Source organism: Tenebrio molitor, chromosome 5 (assembly GCF_963966145.1).
Source record: "Tenebrio molitor chromosome 5, icTenMoli1.1, whole genome shotgun sequence".
In the NCBI taxonomy this organism is placed as follows: Eukaryota; Metazoa; Arthropoda; class Insecta; order Coleoptera; family Tenebrionidae; genus Tenebrio; species Tenebrio molitor.
This window is the reverse complement of record NC_091050.1, coordinates 1529531-1550931: the sequence shown is the minus strand read 5'-3', so window position 1 is coordinate 1550931 and position 21401 is coordinate 1529531. Positions and strand designations below refer to the sequence as shown.

The window sequence follows — 21401 nt, the reverse complement described above, 5'->3', positions numbered from 1 at the left end:
AAAATTTGTAGTTTTCTAAAAAAAAATTGTTATGTAAGATATATCAGAAAGAAAAGATAAAAGTGGGGGTTGTCATTTAAAAAAAAAATTAGTGTTACGTCGTAGCTCAAAAATGGATGACGTCATGAACAAGTGAAGCAATTATGAGAAATAAAAATTGACCTGTTTCAGCGTTTTCGATAAATTTCATTAGTTTTGAAATTACTGATGAGATTTTTCACCCTATGTCAAAAGTGTACAATGTTGCCAGTTCTATTTTGGCTGTAAATTGCGGTGTTGTGGTTCTTTGATTAAAAAGTAGACTATACTTACGTATCCAACTATCCACAAGATTGTAATTGTAAACTGTAATTCCACTAATTCCATTAAATAATAAACAATAAGTATCATTTTTTATTTTTTTTTATACACAACTACCTTACACAGTGAAACTGTATTTATTTTTAATAATGAATTGTAATTTAAAGAAAAGATCCTCCGATTTAAATTCCTGTCCGCAACGTTTAAATTTCATGTAAAACGCCGGTTAAATTAATTGCGCAGTAACTTGTGCGAAAGCACAACGTTTCACATTAGGTGTTCTGTGGGTTTCACTGTTTCAGAAAACATCAAAGTGCCGACCGCCGACGTCGAGTCTACGAGTGAGACTACTGCACTGTGTTACTGCTTAGAAGGTATCCTGTAATAATTCCTAACATTAAGGCCCAGTTTATTCACCTTCAAGTAAATTTATCTGGCCAGTAGTTGCTATGATTTAGAATCTGCTATTGGTAGATTACTTGAAGGTGAATAAACCGGGCCTCAATGGTTTTACTTCACGTATTTTGTCCAGTAAGTTTAACGTACCTACCATATGTATTAGGCCCGGCTTCTGGAAACAATTGTTTCATGATACCATACTGTTAACCTGCTATAACAGTACTCTCTCCTCAGTTGATATCCGTGTCATATCAGCCACGGCCACAGCCGTTATTTATTAACAGTATTCCATATATGTGTATTCCGTTGCTATGATATTACGCAATTAAGCCACAGATCACTCGTAAATTGTATTAGTGATGAAAGACGAGCAAAATTTACGAATCCTCAAATATTAAATGTTCATGGTATCATGAAAAGTACCACAGCCATCTCTAGAGTAGAGATGGCTGTGAAAGTACTGAACGCCACACGGCCGATACGCAAATAACAGACGCGGCTGAATATTGTAAAATCGAGGCGACAGGCGATTTGCTTCATATCGCCCTTATGACGTTAATAATTATATCGGGCCAGTTAACTCTCCGATAAATACAAAAATCACGTAATGTGATTGGTTACTTTCCAGAGTTTCTATAGCAACGCTTGATTTAACCGGCCGTTATAAGTTATCGGGCCGTTCCAGAAACCGGGCTTTACGGCCGTATTCACCAAAAGTTAACTGTATACTCTCGTGTCAAAAATGGATTACTCCCTAGGATTTAGGAATATTCGTTACTAGGTTGCCATAAATTTGGTTAGGTTGGAGACTATGTGGTTTCTGGTGACAAACAAAAGATATCCCAAAAATGTAAGACAGCAAATTAATTGTAACAGTTGCAAATGACTAATTTCTCGCTAAGTGATAGATGATTTTTCGTTTCACAATCAATTTTTGTTACTGGCGGCATATTTATTTGGATTTAATCTCTCAATTCAAAGTAACCAACCTTAGGCATTCAAAATAACTTTTGAAAATTCTAGTTACACACAACATGAAAAACGTTATTTCCCTAAAAATTCGAATTCTAGGGAGTAATTCATTTTTGACACGAGAGTAATCTGTTTCAAAATCAAAAATCCACCAACAGTGCATTCTACCTCGAAAATACAGTGTGGAATAAAATGATTTACATCTAGTTACCTTTGCATTACCCTTGTAAAAATACGAAATGCCGCTCTACAAAAAAAAAGAAAGCCTAACCTCAAAATCTATATCCAAATTCCAAATGTGATTTATTGGGAAGGGATGATATGAATGCAAAGTTGAGATTGAAATTAAAAAGGAGCTAACAAAAGCAAGTCACAGCTAGTGTTGAAAGTGGCCACCAACGTTTGTTAATTCAATTTAGTAAATTGTAACAATTGTCAATTCGATTGATGACATTTATTGACAACTAATAGTTCGGCACTTCGAAAAAAAAAGTACAGCGGTACAGGAAAATTTACATGTGCAAAAATTCCAAAGGTAACTAGACGTAAATCATTTAATTCCACACTGTACAACCGACAACGTCGCCAACTTTTGTTTTTAGTGTGTTTGCAAGTGTCAGAAAAAAATGGGGTTATGAAAGAAAACTGTTGGGACTGTTGGACAGTCGTTTTGGTCGTAGTTCATCGTGTTTTTTATTCTCATTTTATTATTTTGTTCAAAAAGTATGATATGGTAGCTAAAACCTTTTTGTACATAATAATTATTTTGTGTTTCGTAAATAAACTTATTATTGTTGTTTTTTAATTCTTACGAATAAGAAGTTCTTTGTTGTTAGCAAGTACGCATCAAATACATTATTAAAATTTCAATTATCGACTCATTTTTCGGTATTTTTGTAACCCTGAACATAGCAAACACTTCCTCGATTGATCACTCTTTTTTATAAATAACTGTAATTTATTAGTTATTACTTTGAAACAGCCGATTTTACACATCTTCAAATACGAACTGTTTGTTTACCAACACCGACAAACGCCGCTTGGCCGCGCGTCAATCGATGTCGGGCAAGCCTGGTGGATGCGCCGGGATAGGTTTAATTTATTTTTCCACATTAAAATACAAATTAAGAGGGAAAAACGTATTTAATTATTATGGACTGTATCTTGGCGTAACTGATGACTTAAACAAACATTTTTTGTAAATCACCTTTACATTTTCTTTAAAAAAAATCCAGTTTATTATCACCGTTACTTGAACAAATTTGTTATCTACACACTACTTAAAAATATTGACCCCGTTAATCAGATAAATCGCTTCGTTGTCACACCCGCAGATCACTTTGTTTCTGTTCACGTCCAAACTGTTGATTGGCTTGTGCAACTTGGGCATGAGCGTAAACACGTCCAACTTATTCTTGATGGTCTCTGAGGCCAACCACACATTTTCTGCAGTGCCCAGTCCCACGCTGGCGATGCCCCCGCTTTTGGGCGACCAGTGCCAGACGTCCCCTGCGCTGGAACACGTGAACAACTGGTCAGGCTGGTCAGGGTGGAAGCGAATTTCAGCGACTCCTCCCTCGTGGGCGTCCAATAAATTTACAGGATAGGTGTTCTGGCGCAAATCCCAGATCGTGATCGAGCCTAGAAACAGAGTTAACAGTTTCGTTCATGGCAGAATTCTCAGGTTTTACCTTCCTCGTCTCCCGCCACCACCAGATGTCGCTGCGTGGGGTGGTGCTGGAGGCACAGCGGCGACACTTGGGTCCCGCTCAGCATGAACGTGGTCGTCGGCTCGTTTTTCGGCGCCCGAATGTCGAATATTTTCAAGTGGCCGCGCAAGTTGCCTGTCAGGATTTCGCTGTGCTTCAAAAATGTGACGCAGTGAATGGAACAGCTGTCGGCGTTGTCGATTTTTCGAACGACGTTCTGGTTTTGAGAGTTCAACAAATTAATCGTTCCATCCTCGCCTACGGTGGCGACGTCGTTATCGTAGGTCGAGAATGACGTGCAAGGGCTGATTTCTCCATTGGGAAAGTTGTGAATGTATTCCCAGTTGATTTTCGACTCGATCACCGGCTCGATCCCGTGTTCCGACACGATTTTCATCAGGTGAACGGAGCCCAGAGACGACGTCGTGACAAAGGTGTCAGCGTTCAAAAACTATAAATTGCAAAATTGCAAAAACAAAGAAAAAAATTCTATCCAAACTTAATTACTTTTGCTTCAGTTACGTCACCCTTGTGGGGGCACTCGGCAACCGGAAACGGATACACTTCTGCATCTTCTTCGTTCTCTTGAAAATCCCACAGTTTGATGCTGTTCTGGTAGTTGTCCCAGCTGCCGGTGATGAAGTAGTGAGAGTCATTCATAAAATCGGGTCTCCACCGTATTTTGTTGATTTTTTCTGACACAAATGTCCCGTGGATATTGTGAGTCATATTTCCGTAATGGTGCACCCGACAGAACACTATACTAAAGAGCCGGTTTCAAAAATATAACCTATAAATTCGCGCAAACTGTTTAGAGGTTAGGTCATTAATATTTGAGGTTGGCACGTTGGCAGCAATGTCGGCGCCACAAGTTTCGAATTTAGGAATGTATTCAGTATAAATTTGTTTAAAATAAACAGATGAATTTAAATAATCGATGAAATCATAAAAAAGTAGAGTACCGAGTGTTATGATCGGCTGTATTAGTTAAAAGCAGAGAAACAACGGATGTTGGTAGAACTGCGTGCAATTGTCAAAATTGCCATTATCAATTTATTAAATTAATTTATTTGGATTAAATGAAATTGTGCGATATACGCAGAGAGTCGTTATTAAAAATTAATTTAATAATGATTTATTTCGGTTTTTTGATGTGGTAAGGCGATTGTTTAAATTGAGACATTTAAAAATATACATAACCAAACTTTTAGATTGAAGATAAATTAAGGGGGCCCTAGTAGAAATGAAGCAAGAAGAATCTGCGCACGCTACTCTCTCGATCAAAGAAGAACCGACGGAAACAAATACTCTTGAACCAAATTTTTATGCTTGCAATTATTGTCAATATCAAGCACAATCATCTTGTGATTTGTTAAAACATGCAAAACTACACTTTGAAAGCGACGACAAGCACACGTTTAATTGCGGAACAAGCATACCGGAAAAATACAAATGCAACTTTTGCGAATTTAAATCTGAACTGCTCGTACACTTGATCCAACATATCAAGACAACACATCAAAATCTTGATACTTTTTCGGTTTTTAACGCGTCCGACATTTTAAAAAGTTACGTTTGCACAAATTGCACTTTTGAAACCTATTCGCAGCTTGTCTGGCTGAAACACGACAACAGTTGTACCACCAATAAAAAGATCGACGCGATTTGGTCGAAATGCGGTCAGTGCTTGTTCAAAACCAAAAACCTGCACTACTTGAAAAAGCATATTTTGTTCAATCACAAGGCCCCCGAGCTGATCAATTGGTTCAAGTGCGAGCACTGTCCCTACAGATCAAAGTACAGGGGAAACTTGCGGTGTCACGTCGTTTCCAAGCACACGGCCCCCGAAGATATCAAATGGTTGGAGTGCAAGTACTGTTCGTACAAGGTCAAGCAGCGTAGCAATTTGAACCGTCACGTGCTGGCCTACCATTCGTTCCTGGAGAACATCAAGTGGTTCGAATGTGAACAATGTTCCTACAAGTCAAAGCAGCGCGATCAGCTGAAGCGCCACGTGATCGTCAAGCACACGGCGCCCGAGAAGATAAAGTGGTTCAAGTGTGATCAGTGCACGTTCAAGGTCAGTGTGAGTGAGTCAAAAAAAATAATTTTTTAATTCTAATGATCTCTGTATCGATGTTTTGTCAATATGTCGATGTTTAATCACTCGAGTGGTTAATTGGTCGCTCTGTGTGAAGGTGAAGGCTCGGGGCCACTTGAAATCGCACGTCCTATCGAAGCACACCACCCCCGAGGAGATCAAGTGGCTCGAGTGCGACCTCTGCTCGGTAAAAGTGAAGCACAAGTCGGCTCTGAAGACGCACATCCTCGTCAAGCACACCGCCACCGAGGACATCGATTGGTTCAAGTGCGAGCACTGTCCCTACCAGGCGAAGATCCGGGCCCACTTGAACCGACACATCCAGTACAAGCACACCGCCCCCGAGGACATCAAGTGGTACCAGTGCGCCCACTGCCCCTACCGAGTCAAGCAGCAGGGCACCCTCACGAAGCACGTGCTCAAGAACCACACCGCTCCCGAGGACATCAAGTGGATCGACTGCGAGCGGTGCCCGTTCAAGGCGAAGCACAGGGACGAGCTGCGGGCGCACGTCCTCTCCAAGCACACCGCCCCCGAGGACGTGAAATGGTACGAATGCGAACAGTGCTCGCGCAAGATGAAGCACAAAGGGACGCTGAACAGGCACATCCGGGTGAACCACTACAACGAGGTTAAGTGGTTCGAGTGCGAAAAGTGTCCCTACAAGGGCAAGCAAAGGGCCAGCTTGACCAAGCACGTCCAGTCGAAGCACAGCGGCGAAGAAGTGCCCTGGTTCAAGTGCGAGTATTGCCTCTTCAGGTCCAAGCACCAGGGCCACTGGACCAGGCACGTGCTGCTCCAGCACGCGCCCAACAAGGAGAAGTGGTTTCAGTGCGAACGCTGCCCGTATAGGTCCAAGTGGAGGAAGAATTTGAAGGGGCACGTGTCGAGAAGGCACGAGCGAGAGAAGGACAACGAAGTGCAATAGATGTTTGTGATTTGTGTTTGTAGATTCTGTGATGTGACGTGTTAACATGTATGATAATTTATTGATCTCATTTTAATTTGTTCTAAGTAGGTTATTTATAAAGCACTGTTAAAAATAAAAACATATTTATTGAAATCTTCCGTTGTTTAATTTGAGACGTTCCAGGTGGAATCTTTTACTCGAGCGAAAAGAATAAAACGAGCTTAAACCTGAAGACAATGAAAACATGGATAAAAAACTGACAACAAAGATTGTAATTTTTGTCCCATTTCATTCAGATTATTCGAACACTCGGGATATTAAATAAGTAACATCGTAAAAAAATAAGTATTTTAAGTACCATATCGTGTTGAACGGACGTTTATTGTGACCTTGAACATTTATTATGCAGAGTTCGGAAATATCTCCGCTTTTTATTTTTAAATGAAAGGTGCTGGTCTTTTTTTTGTTGATAAAAGAAAGATTTGCGTCAGTGTCCGAGCTCGGTACAGTTTCCAGTGTATTCCACTTTAGGAAAAGTAGTACTTGGTTAGTCGCCATGTTTTTTGGTGAAATTTGAATGCAGACCACGTACACAAAATATCAAGTCGAAACGTAAAGAGAAAAGAATGAAGAAAAGGTATAAATAAATTCTCAAACACAAAACACTGGTCTGGAATTTGGTCGATGGAAATCGAAATGGACAAAATGGAAGTTTGCTGCTCACCAGGCAACCGGAAATATTTTAAAATTACAGTTTGAGAAGAGAGTCGTTGATGGATTTTTGGAAATAAAGTTGCAAATGTTGCAAACATTCGGTGCACGTGTGACCTTGAGAGTTGCATGCAACAATTTTCGGGGTCAATTTTTCCCTCCCTCCCATACGAACACGTTAATAACAGTCAGGTCGAATGATTGAAATGCCGACACCAGCGCCACCTACAACCTGAATTTTTAGAGTGTAGTCGAAGTGTTGCAAATGTGAAGTGTTTGGTAGCATCTTGAGCCCGACAAAAATGGGAATTTGCCGAGAAACGAGGCGAACGGTGAGTATCAGCACGTTGAAAATCGAAATTAGCGGGGGAGAATCGAGCGTAATGGGAAAAGAAATTAATGCCGAACGAATTGTTTTAGGTTATGTAAATAAGACGGCGGAGGAGAGGAGCGAGTGTCGCAGCCGGCGCTGGTAGTAAAAGTGAGCCGAAGCGAGGCTAGTTAGAGTAAGAGTCGAATGAGGCGACTTAAAAATAAGTGATACGCGTGTTGTTTGTGCCATTGTGAGTAGGGTCATGTCGCTTGTAACCAAACAATACCAACTGTGCACTTGTTAGATCACTATAAGCCACAACAATGTCCGAGATCGCGAGCCAAGAGGCCGCCGCCGATCCGCCGCGAGCCGAACTCGTGGCGCAGCAGGTGTCGTCGAGCTCGGCGGCCGCCGACGAGGACGGCGGCGCCCCCGAGGAGGCGGTGAACGGTTGCGACAGCACCACCGAGGTGAGCGAGGCCCTGGCGGACGCCGCCGACAGCTGCGAGGCCACGGTCGAGAGCACGTCGCAGGACGGCGAGAACACCCTCGACGGCACAGACAAGGCTGAGACGTCCAGCATCGACGAGCCGGGCAAGGGCGAAGAGCCCGCCCCGCAAACAAGTGAGTCCGCTAGCGAAAGCGAAACCAACACCCCCAAAACCAGCCGGGAACTAAAGTCGATCCTCGCCCTGTCCAAAGAGGCGAAGCTAGACACAAACCTGTCGACGCAGAGGCGCAAAACTCTAGACAAAGTCAAGGGCACGCCGAAAAAGTCAGCGAAAATGACGAATTTTCCTGTTACAGCCGAGAGCGAACTGGAAAATTTCGACGTGAAAATCGAAGAGAAAAAACTCCACGCCAAAAAGAGAAAATCGAGTTTTGGCGTGGAAAGCGTGACAGAGGGCGCCACCGCCGAAGAGACGAGGAGGAGTCTGCCGGGTTTCGCTGCCGATTTCGTCATGCCGAAGAAGGTAAGTTAGCACAAAACACGCCCATTTCTGGTGGAAACTCGTTGGGGAAGGTCCCGGTCCGGTCAGCGCGCATTCTAACCTTAAAACCGCTGCTGCATCTGTCATTTTGTTGCAGCCCAACAAAGACATATTTTGCTGGCGTTGTCATCACGACAGCGTTCAAGTGGCCTGCGAGACGTGCCCCAGAGCCTACCACCTCAGATGTCTGAAGCAGACGATCACCGATCTGGAGCACTGGCCTTGTCCAGAATGCGTCTCGATACTCAAAGCCGAAAACACACAGACGCGGTAAGTTTTACGCGCAAACGTCGAGCGCTCGTCAGCAATTTATCGTTGCAGTTCCAAGGCGATGAAAGGGATGTCGCTGGAACACCTCTGCAGTTTGCTCAAGTTTGCAGTCAAGAGAATGATCCAGTGCAGTGGGGTAAGTGGACTGATTTGTGCAGAGCATGTTTAAATTCAGTTTGTGTAATTTTTTTTTTGTGCAGTCTGAACCGTTCATTCATCCCGTCGATGAAAAACAATTTCCCGAATACAGAAGTTACATAATCCAACCGATGACATTAACAATGTTGGAGAAAAACATCAAGGAGAACGCATATGGGAGCACTCAAGCGTTTGAAGCGGACGCCAAGTGGATCCTGCACAACAGTATAATCTTCAACTCCTGTTAGTATTCGACATTTCAGTTTGAATTTCCCGAGATTTGTAGTGTAGGAAGTCTGCAAAAAAAAATTGTAGTTGATATGATGAAAGAGAGAATTGAAACGGCGTCGATTTTGTTTTTAAACACGAATGCATGAGGTAGAACCGGTTGAGGCACTTGTTTCTTCTTATCGATCGTTTTCAATTTTTTTCTTTGTAGTATAGTTAAAGAAGGCAGTGAGACCACGCATATAATCTAAATTCCAGCTTTTCCAGATCAATCCAAGCTGACCACGGCGGCCAAGACCATCGTTAAGATTTGCAAGCAAGAAATGGCCGAAGTGGAGAACTGTCCGTCTTGTTATTTGAACGCCAACACCAAGAAGCACACCTGGTTCGTCGAGGTCTGTCCCAAGCCCCACCTGCTCGTCTGGGCGAAACTGAAAGGTTTCCCTTACTGGCCGGCCAAAGTGATGTCGATAAACTCTTCCGGAATGGCGGACGTGAGATTCTTCGGCGCCCACGACAAAGCGTGGGTCAGCGTCAAAGACTGTTACTTGTACTCGGTCAAGGACCCCAACTCGGGCAAACAAAAAAGAAATGACATAATAGAGTGCGTGAAGGAGCTGGAGCTGTACGTCGACAACCTGAGGGAGATCTACGGGAGGGTGAATTTCGCCCCGTTCAAGACGCCCCTCGAGGCGGACAGCCAGCTGAGACAGCTGCAAGTGTTCCTGCCGAATTTCAGGAGCGAAGGAAAGGACATGATACGGAAGCTCAAGGACTTGAGGAAGAGCGTCAGCAACGAGAATCTGGAGGAGTCGGAGGAGGAGAAGAGCACGGAAAGCAGCGAGGAGGACGAGGAAGATGAAGATGAGGAGGAAGAAAGGGGGAGGAAGAAGGAGGAGAGTTCGAATGGAGAAAAGCACAAAGAGGGGATGACGAGGATTGACTATCGGAACAGTCCTACAGGTAGTGGCGTTTGTGTTGAGTTTTGGGTTGGATGTTGAGGATGTGCGTGTTTTTTTTTTTAGATAAGCCGAAGTTGGTGTCGAAACCGATCAAAGCGATACTGATCCGGAAACGATATTCTACGGATAATCTGCAAGAAAACTCTGCGAAAATTGCGCGGAGAGAGTTGAGCAAAATCAACACGACGACGAGACTATCGTTGGACAACCACGTCAAGGCCAACGAACTTGCAAAAGTGGAAGAGAAGAAGTCTCCAGGACAGGGCAAGTTGAGGATCAGCGACCAGCTGATCAAAAAATTGGAGGACATGGACGAGGACAAGGAGAAAACCAAAAGCGAAGAGACTGAGAGCAAGATTGACAATAAAAACGAGACGAAAGAAGAAGAATCTGGCGACAAGAGCGAAGAGGTTGTGAAGGTGGACGGAGAAAAAGCTACGGAGGAGCCGAAAGAGAATGATGCAGAGGAAAAAACCGCAACAGAAGAGTTAGTTGAGAATAAAGACGATAATAAAAGTACGGAGAAATCGAGCGAGAAAGAGGAAGCGATGGTCGTGGAAGAAGACGAAAAGAGTGAAGTCACCAAGGACAAGGTGGAAGTGGACGGTGCCAACATACGTAACGTGATCCATTCGTCGCTGGTCGAAGAGGAAGAGGCGGACGCCAAAGAAAAGGAAAGCGGTAAGAAGCGCAAGCACGAAGAAACTAAAGACGACGTAGTGAAGGACAAACAAGCGGAAACGGAGGACGGCGTGTTTCCGCCCAACAAAATGGTGAAACTGGTGCCCATCGAGAACATTCTTCAGAAGAAGAACGACGAGAGCAAGAGCGGCGCGGCAAAGTCCGATCAACAGTTGATCGTGTTGAAGGAAATCCGAATGGTGAAGGATGGCAAAGAAACGAAAAGCAAGAAAACCGAGTCCGTTTCGGATAAGGCAGCGAAAGAGGCTCCAATGAAGATCAAGAGCGAAGTGGAATCGGACGAGGACAACAGCGACGTCCAGTACATGGAGGCCAAACGTCAATACTTGTCGGCCTTGAACATCTCCGAGAAGCAGAAGATTCCAATCAAGCCGAAGGCGCACGAGATCCGCACCCGATCCAAGACCGAAGAGAAGAAGAGCAAATCGGGCGACGGCACGACAAAGACGGCCGAAGAGACGCCGCCTCGTGACAGCCCCCTCGCCAAGCCGACCGAACCGGTCAAGGAGATCTACATAAAGTCGCTGTCGAAGATGCAGACGCCGAAACACAAGGCGAGGAAGTCGTTCCCGACCCCGAATTACGCCAAAAAGACGACAATCGTCGCCAGAAAGATCGTCCCGAAGACTACGGCGACCCACGACGACGAACTGACGATTGTGAACGCGACCACGCTCCAACCCACCGGCAACGTCATGATCCTCCCCAAGCTCCACTACAACAAGCCGATCAACAGGGAGATGAGCAGTCCGCCGGTGTTGACGATGCTGCCGCGCACCGCCGCCGAACAGGCCGCCAAGAAGTTGGCCGAAGGCTCGCAGAACTACATACCGCAGAACGAGGACGAGGCGAGGAACAGCGCGGCGAGTGGGGGCGGTATTTTACTGAACAATCTGCTGACGGGGGCGGTGACTGCGCCGCCAGTCGTCGACGTCGAGAGCCAGGCGAGTTCGATCGATTCGGAACTGGGCGCGTTGAAGGAGATCCTGCCGGAGAACGTGGCGAAGGGGGTGGGCGAGATCCTGTGTCAGCCGCCGCCCAAGCTGAAACCGAAGCCGTTAGGGATATTGAGCAGCGTGGTCGAGGCGGGGGTGCCGAGTTCGACGGGGCCGGTGGCGGCGAGGATCAACGCCATGGCGCAAAAAGTGAGTCGATGATTCAAACGTCAAATGTCAAAAATCGACCAATCAGCAAAAAGCACGCCTATTATTTATTGTCGGTTAGAAATTTCGTCGGTGCAAATTCTCGCTTCAGTTAGAAGTTTTGTTAGTGCAAATTATTGTCACGATTAGAAGGAAAATTGAGATAAACGTGCAATCGCATCGCTTTGTTGACCAATTTTTTTTACTTTAGGAATGCCACAAGGTTTCAGCTTGTTACCGTTAATTTTTTTCTTGGTTTAAAAACTCGGATGGACAATAATGTATTGGACAAAAAAAGGATGCGACTGTCTCCCACATTTTTACAACGAATTGATGTATTTTTTTCATTCTCTTCAGCTCAGTGACTATTTCCGAAGTTTCCTCGTGGAAACCATGAGCGACTTGGGGAAGAGTAACAATCCCGAAGCCACAATCAGTACTTTGAAGTACGAGATCGAAGAGTTGAATCACAAGCACAGCATCGAGTTGGCCGAAATTCGGCGAAACGTGTCGATAGTATTGAAGGACATACAGAAGAGCGTGGTCGAAGAAAGAGAGAGGATCATCAACGAAACCAAGGCCAACTGCGAAATGGAAGCGATGAAGAGAGTGGAAGAGGCCAAATCGAAACAATGGTGAGTGAAGGAGATGTCAGACTCTCGTTTAAAGAAGTTGTTTACGTTTGGGGTTTCAGGTGCGCGAACTGCTCAAAAGAAGCGCAATTCTACTGCTGCTGGAACACCAGCTACTGCGACTACCCCTGCCAGCAGAAGCACTGGCTGAAGCATATGAGCAAGTGCACCCAGACGGCCGGTCAGAACCAGCCGGCGACGACGCCGGTCCGACCGTCGGGGCAGCAGCTAGTGTTGACGCCGACGGCGGCGCCGAAATTCGGGGTAAAAAAACAGAAACGCAAAAACAACAAACAAGAACTAACAAGTAACTTGCAGGCTTTGTTCGCCAAACCGCAAAAAGTTTACTTGAAGAGGACGAACACTCCGTTCAAGGTAAGCGGGGGTGCGGGGGTCGCGTCGACGAGGTCCGCTCACGTCCGTGTTTTCTTTTCCGGCAGCAAACGTCCGGCAGCCACATAACTCTGGTGGAGTCGACGCCCGGGAACTTTGAGCTGCTGGGCAGCGGGCCCATAGCGGTCAACGGGAAGATATTGGCCAGCACGTCCGTGATAGAGAAGATCAAGAGTGGTAACATAGTGACAGTTACGGCGCCGTCCGGCACCACAAACACACAATTAACGAGTGCTAATCAAAAAGTGAATCCGGTTTCGAAAAGTACTGCCAATTCCTCGGACAGTGAACATTGAGGCTCGTGATCGCATTTCGGACTCGTCGAAAGTAAGACTCTGCCCGCGAGGGAAATATATCAAGGTTCATTGAACAAATGACCTTTTTTTTTCGTTGCGTTCAAAACAAAAACAATGTTGTCGTGTTTCTAAGATCTGATATTAAGAAGTTGTTCTGTAGATTCATCAATTATGGTGTAAAAAAATATTATTTTTAGTGGTATGTTAACTCTTTTTATAACATGAGTACACGTTATTATAGTTTCCTTTTTTATTTACCTATAGTGTATGTATGTGAAGTTAAATAAAAACAGCTTTATATTTTGGACCGGCTGGGATTTACTACTGAGCCAAACACGAAACTACGAAATAGATAATTCATTTATTCATTATAATTCCCGAATGCAATTCAATTGGAAGCTATCAATCATGTTTGATTTGCACAGTTCAGTGATGCTGTAAAGTGCATCATCGTACAATAATAACATTAATCGACGAACATACAAAAACGACGAATACAGATACACTTAACGACAATTGCTCGCGCGTAGCACCAGGATTAATAAGTACCTTACATCTAATTGTGTCATTCGTAACAATAAATAAAAAAAAGTAATATCTACACATATTGCAAATTTACAATCTGGATATGCTGCATTGACCTTAGTTGTACTCTTTCCTTTTATTTTTGGCGCGAGCGCCCTCTAGCGGTGTCCTATGGCCGGCGCCGAACTCGACACCTTCTCCAACTTCTCGAAGTGCTTCCTGGCGTTCCTGATGTTGATAAGCGTGACTTCAGAGGGTATCTGCGGGTCCGACATGCACACCATGACGTAGGTGTTGCTGGTGAACATGTCTATGTAGGCCGCGAAAGCCGAGTTTCGCACCTCCATGCTCTGGAACTGGGCCGCCAGCTTGGAGCACGACAACTTGAACTGCTTGATGATGTTGGAGACCTTCTCGAATCTGTGCACGTCGCGGTGATGCTTGCGCTGACAGTGCGAGATGACGAGAAACGTGGCCCGCTCGAAGAGGAGGACCTCGTCGGCGTCCACGATGTTGGCGAACTGCTGCAGGCTGTTCTCCAGCTCTTTCACGTTAGGGATCAGCATGTAGACGATGCTCGACCAGGCCCGGTACAGCGTCTCGTCCCAGATAGACGTGCGAAAGCAGGTGCACTCAAGGGGCATGGAGAGGCGCTTCAGGTCGGCCTCGCGCTCCTTGAAGATGATCTCGCGTTGGTCCTCGGTCACCAGATCCATTTTGTGGATGAGGCAAAAGACGCGGGCCACAGGCGAGTTCTGCAGGATCGCCTCCAGGCATGACTGGTAGTAGTGCATGTCTTTCTCCAGCTCGCGGCTCTCCACGTCGAACACGTAGATCAGGACTTCGACGTTACGGAAGATGTTGTCGCGTTGCGAAGCGAAGTAGTTTTCCATGAAAGCCTCTTGCCCGCCGCAGTCCCACAGGTTCAACACCAGGTTGCCCAAGAAGCGGACGTGCGAGTGCTCCACGTCGACTGAAATTTGGGGCGGATTAAGGAGTCAGGGATCGGGTGAGTGCTTACTTGTCGCCCCCAGCCGGCGCGTGTCTCGCGCGATGTAATTCGCGAAAATTATCGACCTCATGCTGGTCTTGCCAGAGCCACTCTTGCCCATCAGCAGCACCTAAAATATATCACAAAAAGGTCAAACACTCGCCAGAGTGGGCGTCGACACGAACCTTCTTCTTCATCTTGCGTCGTGTTTAGGGGCGATCTTTTGGACTCGGCACAGATAAATTGAAAATTTTAGGGAAATGGTGAAGATGGATCTAACTAGAGGACGCGATACATCATCCAATCAAATCGTCAAATGTCAACCGATTGTTGTGACTGTCAAATCGCAAATTGGTGTCGGTTCGAGCGAATTAATTAGGCCGAGTGTGTTGCAATTTAAATTCGATCGGATTCGGGACTGTTTGATTTGGATTTATCAGTCGTATTTTTTGGGTTATTCCGGTGGAAAAACGGTACCCCAAAAGTCCCTAGATAATGTCACTTTTGTCACCAAGAAGCGCGATTAGTACCGACGTACGTCACTCACTTTTCTCTCTGCCCAACTCGGAATCGGAGGGAGAGAGCACGACAGCGTCGCGTCTGACCTAGCGCCGTTCGGTGACAGCAAAATGGTGGCCGTCATAAAAGTAATCGGCGATTAGATATGGATTTTGTACATATCTGTCTGTAAATGTACTTAGTTGTTCGGTGAATTTAATTGTGTGTTAGCCGCGGGCGTGTTCAGCATTTCGAATCAACCAGTGCCTGTCATATTAAGGTAGGTAGGGGTCGTCGGGTCTGTCTCGTCCGAGGGCTGACGCATACCGGCGCGCCCATCGTTTTGGTTTTTTTGTCCGCGCGGATGTCGCCCCCGCGCGTTCTTATCGCGCCGTCTTCGTTGCAGGAAGGATGTCTTCTGACGACGAGAAGCCGCCGGCGCCCCCCGTGCGTCTCACGTCCAACCGGAGCACCGACATCCTCTCCAACACGTTGGCGATGGACCGGCCGCTGCCCAAGGAGCCGGAGGACGCCGATCGGAAGAAGAAGAACGTCAAGTCGAAGAAATCGAGCAAGCTGTCGACCTACACCTCTGACAAACCCAATATCTCCTATCCGACCAACTTTGAGCACACCGTGCACGTGGGCTTCGACCCGGTCTCGGGAGAGTTCACGGTGAGTTTGAGTGTGTCTTGGCTTTCGGTGACGAGGGTAGGGGCTTGTTTTTTCGTTGAGTTTTATTAACCTGAGCGTTCTGTTGCAAGCTGCCACTCAAAGTAAGTAGCATACAATGTTTTGTTTAGTTGCATCTAGATAGTGTGGTTGTTTTTTTTTTTTTTACTTTTTGACGTACGGTACTTTTTGACACCACCTGGCCGTTCTTCTTGCCGACTGCATGACGTTACTTGTCCAAATTTATCTTTGCAAAAAGTTGCGGTTATCTCTCTGTAAATATTTGTACATTAAATTTCCCAATAGTCAGTTGCTTAAACCTAGAATTGATCGGTGTACGGTGTGTGTATTCCCCTCATTTCATTCGCCCTCTCGCGGACGCTTTTCGAACCCGGCGTTACCGTGGCACTCGCGGTACCCAAACAAATGACGGATGCGTCATGTGGTACCACCAACCCTAATTTCTATTGCATGACGCCCGATCCCATGGCGATTTTTCGCCAATCGTCCCCTCGGGATCGCCTCAATATCAAAATTTCCACCTACTGTTTGTTTTCCTTTCCGATAATTTTGTGCCTTCATTGAACTGATTAAATCAATCCACTTCAGTCGTCCTCTTACCATGACGCAGACTTTCAGTACTAGCAAACAATTAGTAGTCATGTCCATTCGTTTTTCACTTGACAAAATTATTTCCTCATCTCGTGGCTGATCAGCACTCAGGACTTGCTCAGAGTTTTATTAGATTGTTTGCACTTTGTTTTTACCTTTGTCATGTTTTTATTATTTACAGAATGCTATGAGACCTAAACTTTGTAAGATGTCTCCTTTTTTCTCTTCCTTTATCTTGTTCAACAACATTGTGATCAGAGTTAATGTTTGTCCCAGTTGAATTCTAGGCGCCTTTTATGCCTTTGAAGTATTCTCCTAGATATTTCGTGTAAATAAGAGTATAGAGTTGTTACGATCTTTTTTTTTCAGTAGAGTAGATGCCCCTGACTCAGTGTTTTTGCAGATTTTCTAGGATGACTCGCTTGATTGGCAACGATAGTTGAGTACTGAGTTTATTTTAATTTAATTTTACAAAATGCTGTGCAATTTTAGATGTATCTATCAAAAAACCCACAGTTATTTTTTGTATCGGGATCTTTGGTCAGATTTCTTCATCTTCCAAAAGGTTTGACGATCTGTGTACTGGAAATGTTATTAAATAATCTAAGACAGCACTTGATCCTCATATTTGTCTCGTTTGATACCCCAGAGTTACCCCTGTTGAACTAGTACTATTCATTACACTCTCACAATCAGTCATCTTTCATATTCATTTGCGTCTTGAACCTTTCAGAGTTATAGTTTTCTCGCCTTTAGCACACATTTCATCGTCCCTCCCAAGTTACTTAACTCTGATCTAGTTCTGCTCAGAATTGATCAGATCGTGATGCTCAGAGTTACTGCATCGCATTCTAGTGTCGACTCGTTCTCCCCGAGTGTAATTCTGTTACCGCCGTCAACTCTGAGACACTGTTGCTCAGAGTTGTCACGATCACACTCGCTGCTCAGAGTTTGCATATTCTAGAGCCCAGCCTTGTCATCACTCTCGATCGTAGAGCGCATATATTTCAATTCTGACGCCAGTGTCACTCTATCGGCTAAAGATCACACTGTACATAAACGAGACTGCACGACTTTGTTGCTCGTTTTTGATTTTTAATTTTTGGAAAATTGTGGAATTTTCCGTTAGAACGAGCCGTCAGCGTCGCCTCCCGATCCTCGACGTAATTATTTTCTTTTTGTCGATAGGGTATGCCGGAGGCGTGGTCTCGACTGCTGATGAACTCCAACATCAGCAAACAGGAGCAGAAGAACAACCCCCAGGCGGTCTTGGACGTGCTGAATTGGTACGACAACACGACGAAGGAGCCGCTCAACACGAAGTACATGACGAAAACGACAACGGCGACCCACTCAGGTCGGTACAGACCGCCAGGCGGAAGTGGATAGCTCACATTATCTTGTTCGTTTGTTTTTTTTTTTGGTCGCCCGTGCAGGTTCGTCCTTGAGCCGCGTCTCCAGTTCGAGTCCGAGCAGCACGACGCCAACGGAAGCCGAAGGCGGCCCCCATTCCTCCTACCACAGTCCAGCTCACGCCGCCAGTTCCGAAATCGAAGACGAAGCGCCGCCCCCGCCCATCGCCAGTCGTCCCGAACGCACCAAGAGCATCGTGAGTATCAACCGCTGGCGCCCCCTCGCGCGACCAACCGTTACTTTTTTGTTTCTCACGTTCGGGTCGTCGCGATCAAATAAGATTTGAAAAGTACACAAACCGACGACGAGTAGTCCAATTAAAACGAACAATTGAGGCGCATCACGCCTCTCTTTTGTTCGTGACTTAAGTAGCAGATAAATATTGATTCGTAGAGATTTATTTGCGAATGGAGATAACGTGGAAAGTTGAGTCATAAAGATTACTCGAGCAATTTGTGAAGGTTGCACAAACAAAAAAACATTTGGAAAAGGCAAAAAATGCAACGAGCACCAATTTTATCGATAAAAAATGTTTATTTTATTTATGAATGCATCAAGCCACTCGACGAAGATTTCTTTTGAACAAATGTAAATCAGATTTTCGCGTGATCGTCGACGGCTTCTCCTCCTTTGACCCGCTTTTTCTTTGTCAACAGTACACGAAACCCATAGAAGATATTCAAATAACGACGAACAACAGCGTCGGGACGCCTACTCATAGTTTAAGTCCGGCCCATACGACACCGACGCACGGTGCCAACGCGAATTCGACGCCGCCGGCGCCCATCCTCGACCGGAACAAAAACCAAGCCGGTCCGGAGATGTCGAGGGCGGCGTCGGAGAAGCGGAAGAAGAAGATGAGCGACGAGGAGATCTTGGAGAAGTTGAGGAGCATCGTGTCGGTCGGTGATCCGGCCAGGAAGTACACCAGGATCGATAAGATAGGTCAGGGGTGAGTGGGTTGATGCGGTCGAATGACGATCGCGTCTGATTCGTGTTGATTTGTCCAGGGCTTCCGGGACCGTCTACACGGCGATCGAGACCTCGACGGGCGTCGAAGTCGCCATCAAACAAATGAATTTATCACAGCAGCCTAAGAAAGAACTGATCATCAATGAGATTCTAGTCATGCGAGAAAATAAACACGGGAACGTAGTGAATTATCTGGACAGTTATCTTGTGAACGAGGTAAGCATCCATTTTTGCACGAGATGCGTCTAGTTGTCGTGTGGTGGCGCTGCACCACGGTAAAACGTCAGTTGTCAAATTATTTGACATTGATTGTGTGAATATGTGAAGGGTAAAAGTTTTCGGAGAGGCTGACGGAAGTGGCGGTTTCAGGAGCTCTGGGTTGTGATGGAATATTTACCAGGGGGTTCACTGACTGACGTAGTAACGGAGACGTGCATGGACGAAGGGCAAATTGCGGCCGTGTGTCGGGAGGTTCTCCAGGCGCTCGACTTCCTCCACTCGAACCAAGTCATCCACAGGGACATCAAATCGGACAACATCCTCCTAGGACTCGACGGTTCCGTCAAACTGAGTAAGCCGCCCCCTCTCCTGCACCACCCGCACATCACTCAATTCACTCTCGACTTGCAGCTGATTTCGGTTTTTGTGCTCAAATTAGCCCCGAACAATCGAAACGAACAACCATGGTCGGAACGCCGTATTGGATGGCACCGGAAGTCGTCACTCGAAAGCAATACGGCCCCAAAGTAAGAAGCCGTGGCCTCGGAAAGTGGGGGGTTTTAATGGAGGGGGTGTTCGCAGGTCGACGTCTGGTCTTTGGGCATCATGGCCATCGAGATGATCGAAGGCGAACCACCGTACTTGAACGAAAATCCGTTGAGGGCGCTGTACCTTATCGCCACCAACGGAAAGCCCGACATCAAGGACAAGGAGAAGCTGTCGCCCGCCTTCCAGGATTTTCTGGACCAGTGTTTGGCTGTGGAGGTGGACAAGCGGTCGTCGGCGAGGGATTTGTTGAAAGTAAGCAACAAATTCAAAATTTTGAAAATGAACGATGTTCTCACATTCAAAAAAAAAATTCGAAAGAAGATCAAATTAAATCAAAGACATCGACAAATGTAACCTGTTTTATGTGACATTAATTTGAACATCTACGATTACGTAGGCATATATTACTGAAGGAGACAAAGAGATTTTGTATTTTATTTCAGGAAAAAAAAACCAACATTTATGTTGGAAATTGTTGCAATGTGTTTCCTAAAGGTTTGGTCTTGAAACGTATTTTATACAACGATGTTAAAACCAAGAGCAAAATAATAATAAAAGAAACTATATTTTTTGGCATAAGGAATGAGCCGTGCAGCAACGAAAATTTGGAAGAATTAATTCAGAGAAACAATTAATTGCAAAATGAATCGAAGATTTAAAAAACGAAATTTTTTCTAAACATATTCGTTTTGTTTTATATGCAAATTTGAGTGACGAGATCACAAAAAAAAAAAAAACGAGAAACAGTTCTTATTGTAAAGGAAAGTAAAAGGAATAACGTTGCGCCAAATATGAAATAAAAAGATATGTATTTTGATTCATTTATATATTTCCATAATTTTTTTCTTGACATCTTGATAAGTCTTTACGTGAGACCGACGACCGTCAGTAAACGTCATTAACAAAAGGTTGAACGAGATTTTTGTTGCAGCATCCGTTCTTGAAGCTGGCGCGACCGTTGGCCAGCCTGACGCCGCTTATCTTGGCCGCGAAGGACGCCGCCAAGCAACACTAGCGTTAAGTTCGAGGCGGTCGTCCTGTTTACTTTCTTTTGTATTATATTATATACGTGACAGACTATATCCCATGTTACTAGAAATGCATTCGATTTTTTTAACAATAATCTGTAACATAATCGTATATTTTATGATTTTTGCTTGCAGTTCTAGTTATATGGGTCGTATTTTATTAGGGACGTAAGCATTTACATAGGGGAGGTGTGATGTTCGTATAAGTGACAGGAGCCGTGTGCCTAATTTCACAACAATAACGCAGCTTTGGTAATTTACTTTCGTTCCGTTGGGTTGGCAGCTATGACAGTTGGCGCAGCGATGACTGTCACGGTTGCACCATGGCAACGCTCTTTCTATGCTTTGACGCTTGTCAGTCGATCAAAGCCGGTCTCATTTTTTTTTTATACAAACCTTACGACCAGTTTTTGTATTAATAAGGGAAAGCTTTTGATGATATATTTAAGACGAAATTATTTATTACTTGTAGTCGCTAACGACGTATTTCGTTAATGTTTTAGTTATGTATTTCGTTGAGACAAAACCTTGTAAAGAAATATTAGGGAGAAAAACTATATTGCAAAACGCCTGTCGAGGTCTATATCGATGAGGAATGCGTGTTAGTCTGGATGATTTAACTAGTTATAGTATTTTTGCACTAGTATTTATGAAAGAAAAATTCATATTGTGATTGCCAAGGTATATTCGAAGGCATACTATGCCAGTGAAAGATGTGTATGGTAATTAAAATAAAACATTTTATAATTATC

At 44.8% G+C, this 21401-nt stretch overlaps 5 protein-coding genes across 10 annotated transcripts; 3 read left to right on the top strand and 2 right to left on the bottom strand.

The window, feature by feature from the left end:
• Positions 1–2795: 2795 nt before the first annotated feature.
• On the bottom strand, positions 2796–4257 carry Nup43 (Nucleoporin 43kD). Its single transcript, XM_069047138.1, has 3 exons — positions 3888–4257; positions 3363–3831; positions 2796–3312 (listed from the first exon to the last, which is right to left on the bottom strand). Exons 1-3 carry the CDS (start codon positions 4107–4109, stop codon positions 2948–2950), a joined length of 1056 nt encoding a protein of 351 aa, XP_068903239.1. The 5' UTR covers positions 4110–4257; the 3' UTR covers positions 2796–2947.
• A 129-nt stretch (positions 4258–4386) lies between these two features.
• LOC138130577 (zinc finger X-chromosomal protein-like) lies at positions 4387–6544 on the top strand. The gene is made up of 3 exons (XM_069047132.1): positions 4387–4536; positions 4592–5460; positions 5579–6544. Exons 2-3 carry the CDS (start codon positions 4624–4626, stop codon positions 6407–6409), a joined length of 1668 nt encoding a protein of 555 aa, XP_068903233.1. The 5' UTR covers positions 4387–4536; positions 4592–4623; the 3' UTR covers positions 6410–6544.
• Positions 6545–7260: 716 nt separating this feature from the next.
• Positions 7261–13477, top strand: Zmynd8 (Zinc finger MYND-type containing 8). 6 transcript variants are annotated; one of them, XM_069047118.1, is made up of 12 exons: positions 7279–7434; positions 7523–7665; positions 7720–8039; positions 8223–8389; positions 8505–8677; positions 8729–8813; positions 8878–9058; positions 9302–10006; positions 10069–11852; positions 12207–12484; positions 12544–12856; positions 12922–13477. In XM_069047118.1, the coding sequence occupies exons 3-12, from the start codon at positions 7739–7741 to the stop codon at positions 13168–13170; spliced, it is 4236 nt and encodes a 1411-aa protein (XP_068903219.1). In that variant the 5' UTR covers positions 7279–7434; positions 7523–7665; positions 7720–7738; the 3' UTR covers positions 13171–13477. The 6 variants fall into 6 exon arrangements, with proteins under 6 accessions (XP_068903216.1, XP_068903215.1, XP_068903217.1 ...); XM_069047119.1 differs by having other exon boundaries at positions 7280–7434; positions 7720–8389; positions 9311–10006; positions 12544–12745; positions 12800–12856; XM_069047117.1 differs by having other exon boundaries at positions 7280–7434; positions 7720–8389; positions 12544–12745; positions 12800–12856.
• A 35-nt stretch (positions 13478–13512) lies between these two features.
• On the bottom strand, positions 13513–15034 carry RagA-B (Ras-related GTP binding A/B). Its single transcript, XM_069047139.1, has 3 exons — positions 14872–15034; positions 14717–14816; positions 13513–14668 (listed from the first exon to the last, which is right to left on the bottom strand). The coding sequence occupies exons 1-3, from the start codon at positions 14881–14883 to the stop codon at positions 13854–13856; spliced, it is 927 nt and encodes a 308-aa protein (XP_068903240.1). The 5' UTR covers positions 14884–15034; the 3' UTR covers positions 13513–13853.
• A 274-nt stretch (positions 15035–15308) lies between these two features.
• Positions 15309–21399, top strand: Pak (serine/threonine-protein kinase PAK 3-like protein). Its single transcript, XM_069047131.1, has 10 exons — positions 15309–15464; positions 15591–15859; positions 17657–17825; positions 17905–18077; positions 18538–18833; positions 18892–19069; positions 19223–19424; positions 19484–19599; positions 19655–19873; positions 20553–21399. The coding sequence occupies exons 2-10, from the start codon at positions 15596–15598 to the stop codon at positions 20634–20636; spliced, it is 1701 nt and encodes a 566-aa protein (XP_068903232.1). The 5' UTR covers positions 15309–15464; positions 15591–15595; the 3' UTR covers positions 20637–21399.
• The last annotated feature ends 2 nt before the right edge of the window (positions 21400–21401 follow it).

Excerpts from the sequence above, each read along its gene's own strand:
- LOC138130577 (XM_069047132.1), top strand. The coding sequence starts at position 4,624 with ATGAAGCAAGAAGAATCTGCGCACGCTACTCTCTCGATCAAAGAAGAA. Across the intron at positions 5,461-5,578 it reads GTGATCAGTGCACGTTCAAG|GTGAAGGCTCGGGGCCACTT; the intron begins GTCAGTGTGAGT and ends CTCTGTGTGAAG.
- Zmynd8 (XM_069047115.1), top strand. The coding sequence starts at position 7,739 with ATGTCCGAGATCGCGAGCCAAGAGGCCGCCGCCGATCCGCCGCGAGCC. Across the intron at positions 8,390-8,504 it reads ATTTCGTCATGCCGAAGAAG|CCCAACAAAGACATATTTTG; the intron begins GTAAGTTAGCAC and ends ATTTTGTTGCAG. Across the intron at positions 12,485-12,543 it reads GAGGCCAAATCGAAACAATG|GTGCGCGAACTGCTCAAAAG; the intron begins GTGAGTGAAGGA and ends TTGGGGTTTCAG.
- RagA-B (XM_069047139.1), bottom strand. Across the intron at positions 14,669-14,716 it reads GCGCCGGCTGGGGGCGACAA|TCGACGTGGAGCACTCGCAC; the intron begins GTAAGCACTCAC and ends CCCAAATTTCAG.
- Nup43 (XM_069047138.1), bottom strand. The coding sequence starts at position 4,109 with ATGACTCACAATATCCACGGGACATTTGTGTCAGAAAAAATCAACAAA. Across the intron at positions 3,832-3,887 it reads GTGACGTAACTGAAGCAAAA|TTTTTGAACGCTGACACCTT; the intron begins GTAATTAAGTTT and ends TGCAATTTATAG. Across the intron at positions 3,313-3,362 it reads GGTGGCGGGAGACGAGGAAG|GCTCGATCACGATCTGGGAT; the intron begins GTAAAACCTGAG and ends CTCTGTTTCTAG.
- Pak (XM_069047131.1), top strand. The coding sequence starts at position 15,596 with ATGTCTTCTGACGACGAGAAGCCGCCGGCGCCCCCCGTGCGTCTCACG. Across the intron at positions 19,070-19,222 it reads ACAGTTATCTTGTGAACGAG|GAGCTCTGGGTTGTGATGGA; the intron begins GTAAGCATCCAT and ends TGGCGGTTTCAG. Across the intron at positions 19,874-20,552 it reads CGGCGAGGGATTTGTTGAAA|CATCCGTTCTTGAAGCTGGC; the intron begins GTAAGCAACAAA and ends TTTTTGTTGCAG.